The 17,771-nt window shown below is 43.7% G+C and overlaps 1 protein-coding gene across 8 annotated transcripts in view; it reads left to right on the forward strand.

The window, feature by feature from the left end:
* Nucleotides 1-17,771, forward strand: part of TPK1 (thiamin pyrophosphokinase 1) — a 217,401-nt gene that overhangs the window by 183,762 nt on the left and 15,868 nt on the right. The window contains exon 9 of one of the 8 annotated variants that reach the window (XR_014503866.1): nt 13,148-13,290. The exons of 5 other annotated variants lie outside the window; for them this stretch is intronic. Coding sequence is in view for 2 of the 3 variants with exons in the window: in XM_083407140.1 (XP_083263266.1) it covers nt 12,341-12,402 (62 nt within the window). In the remaining variant the exon portion in view is untranslated. Of the gene's footprint in view, nt 1-420; nt 502-12,340; nt 12,418-13,147; nt 13,291-17,771 lie in introns of those variants that run through there. 2 more of the 8 variants (XM_083407141.1, XM_083407140.1) reach the window with 2 other exon arrangements.

Consider the following 17,771-nt stretch of genomic DNA (forward strand, 5'->3'; position numbering starts at 1 on the left):
ATGAATACTAATTGCAAGTGTGCCGTTTTTCTATAATAGAGGCTCAGGTTTACCTGCACATTTTAACTAAAGATTGGTTTACATTCTGATTTCATGCAGTTTTCCATTTTTTTGATAAGCACCTACAGATCAGCCTTTTAAAGTCACCTTTGCACTTTGCCCTTCCAGCTGCCCTAACAAAAAGAATGGGCTGCCCTCCCTTCTGTTTGAATCCAGAGAAAGAAATACAAAGAATGGATGGGAAATCAGAAGTTGCAGTGTAGATGCCTGCACTACGAGAGAAATTTCTATTTGTGGTTCTCCGGAATTGTCTCTGTGTTTGGCTCTGTGTTCCTATTTTATACTGTCATTGTGTGAAATTGGTAGCTCATTAAGTCTGAGAGACTCATCTTACATTATATCTTCTGGCACTTCCAACAGCATCGCCTCACCCTCAATTCTGTTTCTTAGAGTTCTTGGAAAGGGTGTGGAGAGAATAGATTCCCAGCTTTCATGAAAAGAGTAAGTTCCTAGAAATTATAGAACCAATGATATGAAGCAAGGTTTGCAGATACTGTTCTCTCCCAGGCTAGATCTACACAGCTATATAAAAAAATTGCTCTGAAAACAGTATGGAAAAACCGTTGTAAAACTCACAATGGAAACTATTTCAGCTCTACAACACCATCTGGTGTCACATTGTTATATGATTAATGTAACCGAGTCCCTACTTTGTTGTTTGTGAAACAATTGTAGGTGAGCCCAAAATCTAAAAATTCCCACCGGACTGCCATAAAGGAGCCTGGTTTTGCTTCAATAAGTTTTTCCGGAAGAGCAAAGTTCCAGACACTGTTCCACCAGTTTGTAATACCAGAATGTGTTTTGTGCATCAAATTATAGTCTTGCTTTTTGAGGGGTAGATTTTTTTCCACCTTTGGCGGCCTGGTGTTGGTTCACCCCATCCTCTACTTGTTGTTGCTGTTGGGGGTGTTTCTCTCTTATTGACTTCTTGGGCGTCGGCATTCAAAAATACGGCATCCTCCACTTCCAGCCTGAAGTGTTACCATCCAGAGTTCTAGCATCTTAGGCTACTGCTTCACCCATATGGGCCACCTCTTATTAGCCGTGCTTTTCCCATTTAGAGGGGGGAACTCTGCTCCCAGGAGTGTCCTCTAACTCTTGGTTAGTTGTTGCATGTTTAACTACCCATTTAATGTTATCTGCTCTTTGCATATGCCTGGGCTCACTGCAAATTCAGGTGCCATTAATCTCTCCTTAATTTAAAAAAAAATGAGTTAAAGTTTTGTTCCAAACATAGTAGACAATGTAACATTTTTGTGGAGAAAAACTATTTGTTAATGAAGTGTTCTCTGTAATTAAACATCACAACTTTGCTTTATTTGTACTTAATAGGTATAATAATGTTTGCCTATTGCTTTTTGTGGGAGCATCGGGTGTTTAATTAGTCTTTATAAGCTGTGTTGAGGTCCCAGGATGTGACACAGCACCACAACCAGCAACAGTTCCTGTTAGCATTTTATTAATCAGTGCTGGGTATGGGCTTTGACATTTGCATTGCTTCAGAAGAGCCTTCTGTAGTTCTTTTAGAACACATCTTTTTTCCTCGCAAACTTTATTGGCTTTAATTTGTCTTCCTAGCTCTCTGAGTTTAGTTTTGCTTTTTTCCCATTAATATGATTTGCATTTTGGAAAGCTAAAAGCATTTGGCTTTTAGAATAATTTTAATGTGTGCTAAGTATCTTGCACATTAAATGTCTCCTGGTTATGCAAGGTAAAGAAATAAACCTAAAGCATTAGAACTCGCCATCAAATCCTGAACAGGAAGGAATAATTTCTTTCGCTTTCTTGACGACAAGTGTGGGGCTTAAAATATAGCATGGAATTGTATTTCTGTTAACTTTTGTGAGCTGTGTTGAGGGCTGTTTGGCTGAAAAGGTGGCATAGAAATAATCTATAACATAGCATATTACATTACAAGATAGTCAGCATTTGCCAATTCCTCTGTTTATTCCTCCCTTTTGATAACAACTGCAGGAGTTGAGCTACAGTTCTTGAGATGCAGAACTGAACTTGATTTCATAATGATGAATCTTAACATTGAATGGGCTATCTTATTACAAACAAGCAGAATGCAAAATGGGAAAATTAAAGGGCTCACTTCTTCGGCAAAACCAATACCACAATGCCAAAATGCCACTTCTGCCTTCAGGATTTGCATCCATCTGAGTGCCTATTGATGAGCACAGTCCACAGGAAGAACTGCGGCCTTTATGCCTTGCTTGCAGTTTGATCCAACAGGGCAGTTCTTACACTCTTTCACAGCTTGCATATGAGGGCTTGTCCCTACAAATAAGGGTTCTTTGTAAACCTCATGAACTGCTGAAGAAGTTCAGTCCTCCTCTGGAGAATGGCCTCCATGGGGGTTGGGTGCAACTTTAATATTTCATACAATATTAATATCATTGAAGGAAGCAATGGGTTTCGCTCCTACTCCTTCTAGTTGGTTCTTATCCTGTTGCTTCCTTTATCCACTGTGCTGGAAAGCTCTGGTAGACCAGAGTTTGGTGATGCTGTGCTTTGGGATTCCACCAGAGTGCGGGACTGTAGCCTCCTTCTGATTGGCTGCAGGTACAGCTAGTAAGAGGGGGTGAGGTCAGCACTTAGGGAGGGGAAAGAGGAAGACAGTTGAGGGTTGGGGTACGTAAGATCCACTCTGAGGAACATCTCCATCCAGAGAAGGAAGTCTCTGGGCTTAGTTTGAAGCTCTTAAGTCTTCTTAGGATTATACAGACAAGAGAATAGCTGGGAAGCTGAATTGGGACAGGAGTGGAGAGGTGTGAGGGAAGATTCTACTTGGGTCTCAATTCAGTAAGGAGGGGAGTGATCTTCTGGAAGGAGAAGATCCCAAACCAGTTATGAGAGGTGTGGTGATCCGCTGGGTCTGCTATACGAGGAGCCTCAGGAGTGAGAGCTATAGAAGATTAGGAAACTGATAGAAAGTACCACCTTATTTAAGAATGCAAGTATTAACACCTAAGCTGTACCATCCCTGCAATTAGTTTAAGGAAAGCCTATAACATCCATGGGGAGGGGTGAGAGAGGGAGAGAAAGTTTACTGTTTCTTGAAAAAATTCTGTCTCCTGACACATCTTTTATTTCAACAATTTAGTTGTAAAATAAAAATCTTTTTCCTGTTTGGAATTCCCTAAGTCTCCAAGTGCCAGAGTTTTCTTTTAAGAAGTTAAAATAACCAGTAGTAAGGGGGGCGGGCTGCCTCATCCACCAACATGAACTAGCAAGAGAATTGCATTCAACATTTAATGAGTCGAAATTTCTCATTGCACTTGTCCTACAATAAAGGAATTTTAGGAATGAATCATATAGAAGGCAGGACAGATTACGTATAGACTCCTTTTATACCCATTGGTGATTCTTTTTTGATATTTTAAAACAAGAATCTTTAAGGAACACCAGAAAATGATAATTTATCTTCTGATGGTTGCCATAATGAGTCAACTAGAAAAAAGGAGCTAACAAGCTTTCAATGCCTATTAAAGTATTTTAAGTATGATAAAATTCACTAATTTTCTTAAAATGGGAAGAAAGGAGGCCTGTACATTTATTGGAAAATTGAGTGTGTTAATTATATTTTGGAATCTAACTAACACAATCCAAAATATAAGCCCCTCCCACCTACACTGAACCTGTATGTTGTCACCAACACATGCTAACACAAAATCAAACCAGATCATACAGCACCAGACACCAAAACATTTCTGCAGTGTGCAATAGACCAGCGTTTCCCAACCTTTTGCGACCGTGGCCCCCGTCCCACCTTGTTTCCTTCCTGTGCCCCCCACCCCATCCTACCAGTAGAAAGGTAGCCTTTTAAATGTTTTGTTTGTAAATAGAACATGTTTTGTTTAGAATTTTATAACATATCCAAAATACAATTACATAAAATGGTAAGAACATGATGAACTATTGTTGAAGCAGAAAAACAGATCTGGAAGGGACCCCCGGGGTCATCCTTCTACTGCAACCCTGTCAACGTAGGAAACTCTGCTGAAGCATCCATGGCAGATGGCCATCCAACCCAGTAGCGTAGCCGGGGGCAGGGGGGCGCCCCCAGTGGCACTTACCTTGGGGGCGGCACATTGGAGCCCCAGGCAAACAAGCAGGTCCCCTTGCCCAGCCCTTCCCATTGCCACCCCACACCGCACTTACCTGACCTGGGGGTTCTGGATTTCGGGCTCTACGTGTCAAAACAGGAGCCTCTGCGGTCGCCCTCTCCCCCCCCCCCCCGGAAACAAACCAGAACTGCTCCAAGAAAATGCACCTGAAAAAGGGAGTACTAGGCCCTGGAGGGCTGCCCCTTACCCGCTTCTGATTGGCCAAGGGGATAGCCAGCTAATCAGGATTTTTAAAAAAATCTCCACTTCTCACTTCCCTTTGTGGCCCCCTAACCTCATGCTGTGATCCCCCATTTACGCAATTTTCGCCTTTGGCCCCCTTGGAATATCCTGGGGCCCTCCAGGGGGTCACATGCCCCCAGTTGGGGGGATATGGGGGGGTATTCTTTGTCTTCCTAATGACTGTATTGGTTACAACTGGAAAAAGAAGGAACTTAATAACTGCAGAAATGCAGTTTGTTCCTAGGCTTGCATCTCTATTATGTGGCCTAATGTTGTTGCTGAGCAGTTGCTTCAAGAGCAGTCCTACCAGTCAAGGCCTGTGTGAGAGAGAAATCATCTCCCCAAACTGAATTTAGATGATTGATGAGCTGAGCTGAGCTGGAGAGGTATTAGCTGAGGGCTGTCATTAAGAAAAGGCAATGTTCTGTTATAGCTTTTTCTGCTGTACCTGCCCCATATCCTTAAGAGCTGATCACCTGTGAAAAGTTAGATAAGTCCCCCCCCCCTCACCTTCCAGGTGCTCACAGTATCTGTATGCTGTGAATAAAAATGAACAGCAGCCATATTAATTGTTCCCACTGATTTCTTTGTTTTCAGCAAAACCTGCTAGGTGAGAGCGGCTGATATGTGAGGGCAAAGACCATTTTTAAGAACAAGATGTCTCTGTATTGTGAGGTACCAATGGATATGGACAGAAGCAGCCCACCCAGGATGCAAGGGGAAGCAGCCCCCTCAGGTAGTCGAAGAGTGCAAGAGGCAGTCCTCTGCCCCCCCCCTCCACCCCCAAAAGGGAGGAGTTCTGGCGCACAGTCCCCAGCCAGGGAACCTAAGTGGGCGGCAACACTTCGAGGAGTTCCTTGGCTCCCACCAAGTTTGGCAAGAGCTGGGGCTTTGCTGCTTGGCTCCCTCCCCCCCCCCCCCCCCCGTGGTGCCCTGGTAAACGCTGAACTCAGTGGGAGTCAGGGCACTCTTCCAAGTGCTGACATGTTTTCATACAAGGCAATATAAACAGTTACTACTGGATCACTTAAGCCAGCTGTAAAAAGGCCTGCATGTGTAGAATGGGGATTTAAGAAAATACATTCCTGCCAGCCATCACAGAATTATGATAAAACTGTTTTGCAAGATATTAAATATCTGAAAATGTGAGGCAAAGCACAACAGCTTGGATTGCCTTCTGTTTCCTTTTCTATTTATTTAGCGTGTGCACTTTGTCCTTAATTTAATAACTCAGCATTCACTTCTGTGTTTCTAACACAGTGTTGCCTTCTGGAGTTACAGAATTCCATTTCCCCTTGGCTCTGGTTTGAGCAGTGACAAGGAACAGCAAAGAAAAGGTCCTAAATAATCTTAAAGTGAATTAAGTACTTATCTATATGGCGCCATCAGGGTCCCTCTGGGTATCACCAGTGTGGGTGCTTGCTTATACCTTCTATGGTGCCCACAAAGGGTCTCAAAAGATAGCACTACAAAAACCCATGATGCGCAAGAGAGCATTTGCTCTTTATTCTTAGTTCATGTTTGTACCAATTTAGCCTCTCTTACACCGAACATGTCTAAATATCATTGGATGCCAGGATTAGACACCCATTTGGCCTTCTGTTCTGAACAAAGGAGAACTACAAAGATCTCTCTGGGAGCAAATGCGGCAGTAGCTGATGTCGGTAACTTTTCTGCCCACTGATGGCGTGGCTGAGGGGGTAGCATACCCACATCATTTTGTGGTCCTGTTTCTTTTTCTTTTCTTTTGGACATGGCTGCCTTTTGGGGAGGGATGAATATGGAGCTCAACAGGAGAGAAAGAAAAGTTGGCACTGCACCCCTGTTCAAGGAGAGAATTCCATAAACAGGGAAGAAAAAGAGAATTCACTTTGTGAATTTGGAATTTACCGGATGGAGGGGGACGCCATTCCTGATAGGGATGACTCCCCCTACTGCTTTCTTCGATGAAGGGGTTTATCTCCACAGATAACCACCTCTGCCGGTTTTTACACCTGGACCAGCTTGCTTCGTCACCATAACAGTAAATACAAGTACAAGCAGTTCACCCACAGCCACAGGGGAAAGAGGGGCTCAAAGCCCCCCCTCCTGCCCCTCGCATCCAAGGTCCCAGGAGCCCTTTCTGGTTGACCCTCCTTTGCCACCAAAACTGGCTAAGACATCTGTTCCTCAGGCAGTAGTTCAACAGGAGACATCGCTTCTACTCCCCGGGTCTCAGGGTGCCACTGCAGCCCAGTGGGTGGCCTCTGGGGAACAGCCTGAATTGGGGTCCCCCCAGTCCAACCCAGACATGAAAGAGAGGGAGCTCTCAGAAGAGGAAGAGATTGAGGTTAAGAACCAACAGAGGGTGTTCTCTGCTGAGGTTTTTATGCCTTTCTTAAAAAGGCTTGTCAGGTGCTGCAATTGCCAGAGGAAGAGACAGCCCCCCCCCCCACGGGGCCCTTGGAAGCAACGAAAGCTCTTCCTGCCACAGCAGCTAAGTCTGTCTCTGTTCCCTTCCCTTTGAGAAACCTTGGGGTGCGGAATGAGGAACCCCACATAGGCTCCTTGCAAATGGGGAAAGAAACATTCTATTGTGTCTTTCCAGATAAGTTTATGAATCACCTCAGAGGTCCAGTGATTATCCACCATGGTAGTCCTGGCTTCAGCCTTGGTATTCCCTTCAGAAGGCGAAGGGGTCCCAGGTATCCATGTGAGAAACGAGTGGAAGCGTCCCTGAGGTCTGCGTTCGAGGCCAATGCTTTTGCCTTTCAGGCTTCCACCACCTTCTCTGTGTTTATGTGTTTAAAGCAGTGAGCTGTAGAGATGAGATCACATGCAGATATTCCCAAGTTTATTAAGGATCCCTTGAAAAAGATGACCTATGCTTCAGCATTGGCTGCAGACCCTTCCATGGACACTCTGCAATTAATGCATGGTCCTTAGCTACTTCCACAGTGGCCTACAGGACAATCTGGTTATGACAGTGGGGTGCCGACACTGCGTCACAATCCTTTATGATCTCATTACCTTTTCAGGGTCAGAACCCTTTGGGGAATCTCTGGAACCTCACCTGGTGGATACTAGGGATAAGAAGAAGGCCCTATCTTCCGCCAACAAGCCTAAGGAAAAGTCATGCCAGACTCAGTTTTTTCATACTACCCAACAATTTCCCAAGTCTTGTCCCTTCTTTTCCATTCAGAATAGAGGGGCTAGGCAGGATGGGGTCTCCCTGCCCCTCCTCCTTCAGATCAGGAAAGTCTTCCTCTGCATCCTCAAGGCCCCCAAAAGAGGAGGGAAAAATATTTCCGCCTGACTTAGCTCCCAGTAAATCTGCTTCCCCAGGGGGTGTAATGCTGCCAGCCTTTGTTCACCGGTGGGTAGGTGGATGCTGGAGATAGTATTGATAGTACGCTCTCGAGTTTGCTTCTTGTCCACAAGACCTCTTCATCCCTTCTCCTTGCTTAAGGCTTCAAGAGAAAAATCGGATATTCCTACTGGCGAAACATCATTTGTTGAAAATAGGGACAATCGAACCAGCAGGTCACTCTCAGAGCAAGTCAGGGGTTTATTCAGTCTTCTTTCTGGTGCCATATTATAAAATATATCAAGAATACAGATATATCAGATGACTGAAAATTAAACAGCTACAAAGGACTGCTGGAGAGACCTGAGAGTCAAGCTGAATCTCTGCTTAAAGAATGGTCCTCAGCATTGGACTTCTAGTTGAGGTCAGTTGGGCCTCTGTAAAAGAGGGGAAGGGGTGATCTCAGTGACCAGGCTGGGCCATAAGGGGTCAGGCAGCCCTAAGGTATCCTGGGCCCAAATTATTCAGACTTGGTAGCATCTAAGCAGCTGGTGCAGATGTTTTTGCAGAGGTGTCACGTGCTGTTGGCAGTCTGCCCCCATCTAAAAACTGTTCCAGTTCCCTGACAAGTTGTTTCCTTGGTTGGAAAATGTTAAGGGAGAGTTGTATTTTGTTTTGTTTTGGATGTAGGGGATCATTCAGAAATGCAGTTCATCACCTGCTGTCTGAGATGGCAGAGCCCAGCAAGTGCTGCATTGCACAGCTCTTCCAACCGCACATTTCAATTCCACCTCTGATGTGGCTGCTGCACCACTTGAACTGGCCTAATCTCTGTGAGCAACCTGCTTTATTATGTTTACAAACATGATTGTAATGTAATTAAAGATTAAATTACAGATTGTTTTAGAAAGTTTTTCATTAATTTGTGCAATTCTGGAGACCAAGCAAACCAAAATAAAACATGCCATGGACATTTCCCATGCAGCAAAGAGAAAGCAGTCCACAACTGGCTTTTTTTATTTAAAACAATTGTCTGGAAACCAGTGCAATCAATTACAGATGTTTAATATAATTTTTAAAGGTCATTTCTGCAAAAGCCAAGATAATGCTGCCTTTAACTGCTGCTGTGATTTGCTAGAGAAGGACTATTAACAGTCCGTGCTTAATAGCAGGCCTGTGTGGACTCCCCTCTGTTCAGAAATCAGTGTTGTGTGTTGATTAAAAAGCTTAAATCCACTCCTGGATTCCAAAGAAAATGGACAGGAGCCGGGGGAGGCGGGATGGTAAAAAGTTGAGTAACTAATACTGTATTTTAAATGGAAATGAGCTTCCCAGGCTTATTTCCCTGCTTTCTCTTCTTCCTTTCCTCCTCTTAAATGTTTGTCCTTCACCATCCTGTGGGATGTAATTGCATGTGGTTTGTTTGTGTTATTCAGTAAATCCATAAGGAGCATTTAGATAGAGGAAACAAATGAGATGGATGCATGCAGAATGTGCCACCAAAGAGTTTGTGCTCCCCCTGCCCATCATTTTTAGCATTGTATGAAATAATTAAGCAACTTCTGTATGGCAGACCCACAGTGGCATGTGACCCTCCAAGCAGATTATAGCCCCCTAGGTGTAACTTGTATCAAGTGCTTGGACAATCATGCGGTCTACTACTGGAGCCTGTCTTCGCATGCAGGGACGTCCCTCACTCACTGAGGGTTTGAGACCCATCAGCTACCCTCACCTGGTTTAGCCAGCCATTCAAAGCTGTTCCTAGGGTGTGGCTGCTGTTGAATGCTGACAGCATCTAGAGGTACTACCCCCTCCCCGGACACCCCATACAGTAGAGGGAAGTGAGGGGCAAATGGGGCTTGTCAACCTGGGAAGGTAGCCCATCTTGGAGAAGAAATACTCTGATCCTAAACCTTCACTGTAAACCCTGTGCTAATCCACAGATGGTTGGATGGCACCTTGTGCGCCTCCTTTTGCCAACTCCTGTAGCCTAGCTGGTGCCAAAAGTCTTGCTCTGCTTTCCAAGGCTGAGGGGTGGTGGTCTTGTTATCTGGGCAGTCTAGGACCTCCATATACACGATTCTGGCTTGTGGCCTGGTGAGGTCACTTCAGTGCTTTGAATTCACCCCTCCATTGTCTCTCAAGACAAATGGGCATCAACAACAACAGGAGGGGCATCATGTAAGACAAAGGGACTATGTTTCAATTTGTTGGATCACAAATTGGTTTGTTGGTTTGCTCATTATTATTTAGATCATTTATAGATCATTTGATATTTCAAAGAAATTATCTAAGCAGTTTACAACATTCAAAAAGTATCAAAAACAGAAGTCAAATCAAAAGAAGTAAAGGCAAAGGACCCCTGGACAGTTAAGTCCAGTCAATGGCGACTATGGGTGCGGCGCTCATCTCACTTTCAGGCCAAGGGAGCCGGCGTTGGTCCACAAACAGCTTTCTGGGTCATGTGGCCAGCAGGACTAGACCACTTCTGGCACAACAGAACACCGTGATGGAAACCAGAGTGTGCGGAAACACCATAAGAAACATGCATTTTAGAGCAGACAACAATTAGATAACTCCATGTGGTGTGTGGTATGGTTAACTGTAGTTAACCAGGTGCAGTGGTACCTCAGGTTACATACACTTCAGGTTACATATGCTTCAGGTTACAGACTCCGCTAAGCCAGAAATAATGCTTCAGGTTAAGAACTTTGCTTCAGGATGAGAACAGAAATCGTGCTCCGGTGGCACAGCAGCAGCGGGAGGCCCCATTAGCTAAAGTGCTGCTTCAGGTTAAGAAGAAGAAGAAGAAGAAGAAGAAGAAGAAGAAGAAGAAGAAGAAGAAGAAAAGTTTGGATTTGATATCCCACTTTATCACTACCCTAAGGAGTCTCAAAGCGGCTCACATTCTCCTTTCCCTTCCTCCCCTACAACAAACAGTCTGTGAGGTGAGTGGGGCTGAGAGACTTCAGAGAAGTGTGACTGGCCCAAGGTCACCCAGCAGCTGCATGTGGAGGAGCAGGGAATCGAACCCGGTTCACCAGATTACAAGTCAACCACTCTTAACCACTACACCACACTGGCTCTCTTAACCTGAAAGAACAGTTTCAGGTTAAGAACGGACCTCCAGAACAAATTAAGTACTTAACCCGAGGTACCACTGTATGTGAGTTCCCTCTAACCCTTAGCAGAGATTATGAGACAGTTACAACCTCAGTGAACATTAGGTTGTTTTTTAAATTCAACTTTTCGGTTTCTTTGACATTAAAAACAACAAGAAGGTGAATGTTAGCACTAATGAAAGGTTCCACACAGTTTTTGCCTTGTAGCACCTTCATTTCTGTGCCAAAATTTCACAAATGTGAATTGGAGATGAAGCCTAGGAACAAGAGTCATAGTCTTGCTTCTTAGCCGTTGGCTTTTCAGTAAGTTTGCCAGCTGACAATTAATTACAACGTCTGATGCTGGGAACTGGCTAAGGACCAAAGCCTTTCATTGTACATCAACCACCAACTGAGATTTCAGATGGAAACAAAGTTTTGCCACTGCTATAGCTGTGAGCCGATATTCTTTTTCCTGCCTTTCTTTCCTTTTTTCAGTAGCATTCTTTTCTTACAGTCTAAACAGTATTAATGCCTGACAACAGGACATCTGAAATGATAGAAAAGCATTGTGCTTGAGTTTACATGAACATTCTGTCTGTGGAGGAAGCTACACAATGCGTCACTCGCACAAGCAGGCGCTAAACATGACTCCCATGTTGCGCATTGCCCAGGTGAACCCCAGAGCAGCATGGCCCAAGTTCAGCAAGCACAATAGTTGTGTTAGTATGAATTTGACCACACAACCCAAACCATTTCAGCTGTTGTTCTGGCTAATGAAGCTACATCTAAGACAGCATTTCTCAGACTATGTTCTAGCCTCATGACTCTGTATGATTCATGACCCCTCTTTGAGCACCCCCAGATTTAACAAACCAAAGAATGGCAAAGCAGTTCAATTGACAGTATCATTTCCTGAGATTTGTGTCAGAACTTATGAACACAGCAGGTCTTGGAGCCAAGATGCAGTTTGCAGCTAGGGCTTATTTCACATAGTATGCTGCTTGATTAATCGAAAATGTGTTGACTTAGTTATCTTCATTGAAAATATTGCTATGAAGTGATATGGAAGTTCTGTGCCTCATGATTACACTGCTAGTTAGCACTTGATGGATGATGAACGAGTGATGCTTGTAGTCACGTATGCACTAAGCACAAAGGTGCAGTTGACACTTGACTTAATAGAAAATGGGTAGGGTTTTCTGTTTTTGTTTTCATTTAAGCAGCATGATCAAATGTTTACCTATTGCCATAGGTCACTCCAGACATTTCTTATGTCTTGATACCTACTAGAGGCAAAAGTGGATTTAGCATGGTGCAGTAAGTAGACTAGGACAGGCATGACGCAGGTTCATATCCTCACTCAGCCATGAAGCTCACTGGGCAACATTGGGCCTGTTGCTCTCTCTCAGCTTAAACTGCTCCACAGGGTTTTGTAAGGTTACAATGGTGGGGTGTGAGGAACCATGCATGTTACAAAAGTGGGATATAAATACATACAATTGGACTATTTATTCTAAAGACTTATATCTCAATAGTTGACCAAATGATCTTCAAGGTAGTTTACAACATGTTAGCAACCCTGTGCACATTTACTTGAAAGTAAATCCCAGTGTTCTGGGGTAAGTTTGTTCAGGACTGCACACTAAAATATACATGGAAGTACTCTGTACACTTGTGCTGATGGCAGAGGTCAAAATGACTTCTGTAGTTATGGTGCAACTGTCAGTTACTAACTGGGGTGGGGCAGAGCTGGAGCTGGGGGGTGGGGCTAGCTAGAGTTTTGCCCCAGGTGAAGCCTCCAGAGGGGCACCATTGAGCCTCCCATCCTGTGTATAAGTGTACACAAATGGGGGGGGGTGCCAGACTGGGTCTTTGACTCTGGTGAAATAAAGCCTTGTTTTGCCCCTGCGTGTGGGCTTCCCACAGCTGGTTCTTCTCTGTCTGATGACTGTTAACAGGCTACTTTTCCTCTTTCCACATTGTTGCTGGGAGTGGGGGCATAGAATTTCCTAAAGTTCCTTGGGACTGTGCCTAGGCCAGAATGTCCTTCCGCTTGCTTAGCTAGTCTCCAGTGCGCTCATTGTTGCGGTCCAGATACATATTTCCATAGCAAGAAAACTTTCTTGCTAGTTAAAAAGGAAATTGGGACAATGTTATTCATATGCTAATGACTGCCTATTTAGCTTGACACTTACTTATTCCAAAACTTGACATTTAGTTTAATGGGCACTGATGGGCATATCATCTCTGCAAGTACCGTGAATTGAAGATGTCTATGTTGGCCAAAAGTCACTGTGATGAGCAGAAACTTGAGTATACACTTTTTTCCTTTCACCTCTTAGAAACCCAAGTTTTCTCCAAGGCAGCCTCCAGTGAAGGCAAGGTTGGGTTTTTGCCAGAACTCCCATACTGACAAAGTACCCAGCACTCCAACAGAGCAGCTATTACGATGTTTCCTGAGAAAGTTGGATCTCACAAGCAGATGGTAAACCTGTGTCTGGACCGTACCACCTTAATTGTGAAAGTATGATTGCCAAATCCAACACCTGACAAGCTATTAAGTCACATGAATGGGGAAAGTACGGTAGCTCTCTTAAATTGGGGTGAAATAAGAAAGCATTTGAGGTTTTGATGTTTCTGAGAGGGGCGCAGGCAGGGAGACACGATAGATGTTTATGTGATTATAAATTATCTCCCATAATGCTGGAACTTGGGGCTAACCCAGTGAAGACTATTGGCTGAAAGGTTCAGGTCAGACAAGAAAGAAGTATTTCTTCACAAGAATGTAATTATTTTGATGGTCACTAGCTTAGATCACTTTTTGAAGCAAGTTAGCGGAGAATAGATACAGCTGGTAGTGAGTGCACTTCCAAATACTAAATGCTTAGTGCAAACAGAGCAAGCCACCACCTTGCTGGTTGCTGTTGGCTTGTTCCAGCAAGGCAGTTCTTAATAAAGAAAGTCCTCTGCTCGTGTATGTAGGGCTAAGAATGTATTAATTACATTTTTGTACAACTCAGAGCTGCATTCATGAGGGCTGTCCATTGATGTATGTCAAGCAACCCCACGTTCTCCACAAATGGAGCAGAGCAGCATTTCATCCATACCAAATAATTGTTGATATTCTGACACATAGCATCACATCATATCTGCAAGAATGATGGGCTGTAGCATAAAACATGACAAGACTAATGGAACATAACATGGATTATTACAATTTTTACTACCATGGTAAGCTCAAAGAATTGTCTACTCTACATGCACATGGTGCTGTTTTATTGGGAAAAGGGCCTGGCTGAATGGTAGAGCACATGCTTTGCATTCCAAAGGTTTGAGTTTCCTTCCCCCTCCATCTCTGGGAAAAGGCCAGGCAAAGAGCTCTGCCTGAAGATATTCTCACAGTATTCATGAGAGGATACCAAAATGTGTGAGAGAGGTAACAATAGGGATGAGAGCCCTGATGTGGGATAGGATTGTGTGGCAATACAATGGAGAGAATACTGGGAGAGAAATAAATTTTCTGGCCCAGCCTTTGGGTATGAACTTCCAATTCCTCCTCTGCACATAGGTATGAACTGCTAACTCTTAAATCTATCAGAAGGCTAGCACTGAACTGGCAGGTTCTAAATCCATGATTCATATAGGAGTGGGAAGTCTTAAGTGGAATCATTTTTGTGATTTCAGAAATTGTATTGCTTATAATTTTCCCTGCTTTTCTAGCCCTGCAGAGGTTTCACTGCTGGGGGATGCAATGTGCTGTGGCAGGCACAGGAGTGATAAAATATATTAACTAAAGGCTTCTATAAATTTTTGGAAGGCTCCTATTTGTTTAATCGTGGCTCAGGTATACCAGGACTGCTATGCGCAATACAGACATAAGAAAGAATGATGAAAAGATTATATTAATGCCATGATGAATTATCACTGTTTTGTAGATGCATAAAATAAAGCTACATGTTGTCATAAACTTGCACATTTTTCCAGAGAGCCCTTTTAGAAGGAGAGGTTCAGCAGCGCATTCTGGCCCTGTACTCTACCATCATCCCATTGACACAACTGTTTCTCCCTCCACACAATATCACTATTAGTACAGTAACTGGGGGAGTGGGGAGAGTTGATTTAAGGCCACTTTTAAATCAAGAGCTGGTAGTTGTTAACCTTTTCCTCTGTCCCATGCAGGCACCAAGTCTTAATAGATGCAGGTAATACTGTAAACATTACCATGGACCATACATTGTGTGGGGAGAGGACAGCATCATGTCTGATGCCATTCCATAGGGCTATAGAAGAGTCATGTGCCATTTGGTACTCAGATAGCATGGACTGAGTAAGTCTGTTCCTCATGGCAAAACACAGAGAAATGTATAAGAACCCAACAGGCAAAAATAATTTTATATGCTGATGCCGAGACTATGAAGGTTGTGAGAATGAAGAGGTTTCAAGATTGGAACATAGGAAGTTGCCTCATACCAGGTCAGACTCTTTGTCTGTACAGTGGTGCCCCGCAAGACGAATGCCTCGCAAGACGGAAAACCCGCAAGATGAAAGGGTTTTCCGTTTGCAGAGGCGCTTCGCAAGACAAATTTCCCTATGGTCTTGCTTCGCATGACGAAAATCGACGAAAATTTTCGGGGGGGGGGTTTCGCTCCCAAACCCCTTTTTCTGAAGCGCTAAGCTGCTAAAAAGCATTTTAGCAGCAAAACCGCTAATCCCTTAAGCCTTAAAAAGCCGTTTTTAGCCCTTAAATTGCCAATAGCGCTAATAGCGCTAATCCGTCAATGGGCTTGCTTCACAAGACGAAAAAACCGCAAGACGAAAAGACTCGCGGAACGGATTCTTTTCGTCTTGCGAGGCACCACTGTATAGCCCATAAGTACTGTTTACTTTGGGTGCAGGTGGCTCTCTAAAGGCTCAGGCAGAAGGTCTTTCCATCCCCCCCGCCTGATCCTTTTAACTGCAGATGTCAGGGAGTGAACTTGGGACTTTATGCATGCAAAGCAGATGCTCCACCACTGAACTACAGCCCTTCCTCCACTATGGTCTGCCTCTGAGCTTTCGTCCATCACTGAAAAAATGGCCATAGTGGCTGGAATGAAAGCCAAATTCACTTCACACAACAGCTTATGCTGAGAGTCAAGCTTTCTTCTTCTTATGATAATTAAGATTGTTCTTGCTGCTGCATCTCCAATAGAGATAGACCAATGTCGTTTATTTCTCTTTCTTTCTTTCTGCATAATGTTTTACTGATTTTTTTCATCATACAATACAATAAAGAACAAACTAATCTAAAAGCAAAAGAGATGGGGGGATTACAAAGCCCTCTCCAAGGTGTCTCACACAGAAGGGGGTGGACCCTCCCAGCTTTCACCTGGGAGCTTCTCTTACTTCTCCCAGCCTGGGAGATCTTCTCTTCCCTGCGTCTCACACAGGGTCTTTCACCAGCCAGCCATCGCCTTCATGTACATGCCCTCATTAATTCAGAGTAGAGGGCATCAAAGAACAAAACAAACCTTAAGCAAAAGCAAAATAGTTAAAGGAAGAGAAAGAAGGGGGGAAAGGACTTCTGATTCTCTGTTAATTGTATTTATAAAGATTACTCAGAATATTCAAAGTGCTCCAGGATGCTATCCAGCTGTAGTCCAGAATAATATCCAGCTGCTCCTCGTTCTGCTAGGTGATGTTTCCCAATCTTAAACCAGACACCTCAAGTTCAAACATTTTCCCTTCCACACATTTCCCTTCCACAAATGTCAAGAACAGCCTCCCTCCAGTCCAATATAACAACTTTATCATAAAAGAATTCCAAAAACCCTTCCTCCAAGCAGTCAATCAAAAGCTGCGTTTTGGTTTTCAAATGTTTTCTAAGTCGAATGGACTTCTGGAACGGATTCTGTTTGACAAGGTATGATTGTATTTCATTGATCAGTGTTCCATTAAAAGCCAAAATAAGTTGTATGTTTTCCTTTGTTAGTCAGTTAGATGAAGAGATTTCTGTTGTAATAGCACAAGAAATCCCCCTGCAGTGTGTTGTTGTGATTACCTTAATTTTAGTTTACTTAAATAAGCTAGGATCCGGCAGATCCCTTCTGCTCCTATGGGGGGGGGTGGCTGTTGATTTTAGCTGATGTCCTCTTCCAGCTCTCCATTACTCAGTGTCTCACAATCCTCAGGAACAGTTTTCAGGGTGGTTTTAGGGAGCAGCCACAGATCCAGAGTGTATTATCATTGCTGTTTCTAATTACCTTTCAAACAGTTCCCCTCGCCTCACCCAGCATGTTATCCTCTCAACAACCCTGTGAGGTGGGTTAGGCAGAGAATGAGTTCCCCAAAGTCATCCAGGGAGTTTCACGATAGAGTGTGGATTTGAACCTGAGTTTCCCAGTTCCAGTCCAACACTGTAACCACTTCCTGACGGTGGGCTTCTAATGCTCTCATCACATGGGTTGGAGCACTACACAGGTCTTCAAAGCACAGTGGTAGTAGAAAATGCAGGAAAGCAGCTTCCATACAGGAAATATAAAGTATACATTGATTAAAATGAAGAAGATACATAGAAGACAGGCTTGTTTACTGCTGCGCATCCTGTCTGATGCACCCTCACCAATTTCTCCCTTTAAGTAATGCACTGTGACATTTTGGCTGAACAAATGACCCTCATCTAAAGACTAATAGAGCTATGCATGGGTATTTCCACAGATGTACAATGAGATCCAAGTTCTTCTATTTGTCTATGGATTGAGATGTCCTTTATCTAGGATATCTATATCTTTGAAAACTAAGATAATTATTGAAGAGGGCACTAGGCAATTTAGGAGGATCACTGTCTTCATATGACAGAAACTTTGCAGCAAAGCACAGTAATTTATGATGATAAATTGCAGCTGTCAGAATGTCGAGATCACTTCATGGAATTTATTTCCAAGCTCACATTTTGAGTATATGTGGTGGTGGGATTTCCAACTCCCA

The sequence above is a fragment of the Podarcis tiliguerta genome (genome assembly GCF_965153285.1).
Source record: "Podarcis tiliguerta genome assembly, chromosome: 12".
In the NCBI taxonomy this organism is placed as follows: domain Eukaryota; kingdom Metazoa; phylum Chordata; class Lepidosauria; order Squamata; family Lacertidae; genus Podarcis; species Podarcis tiliguerta.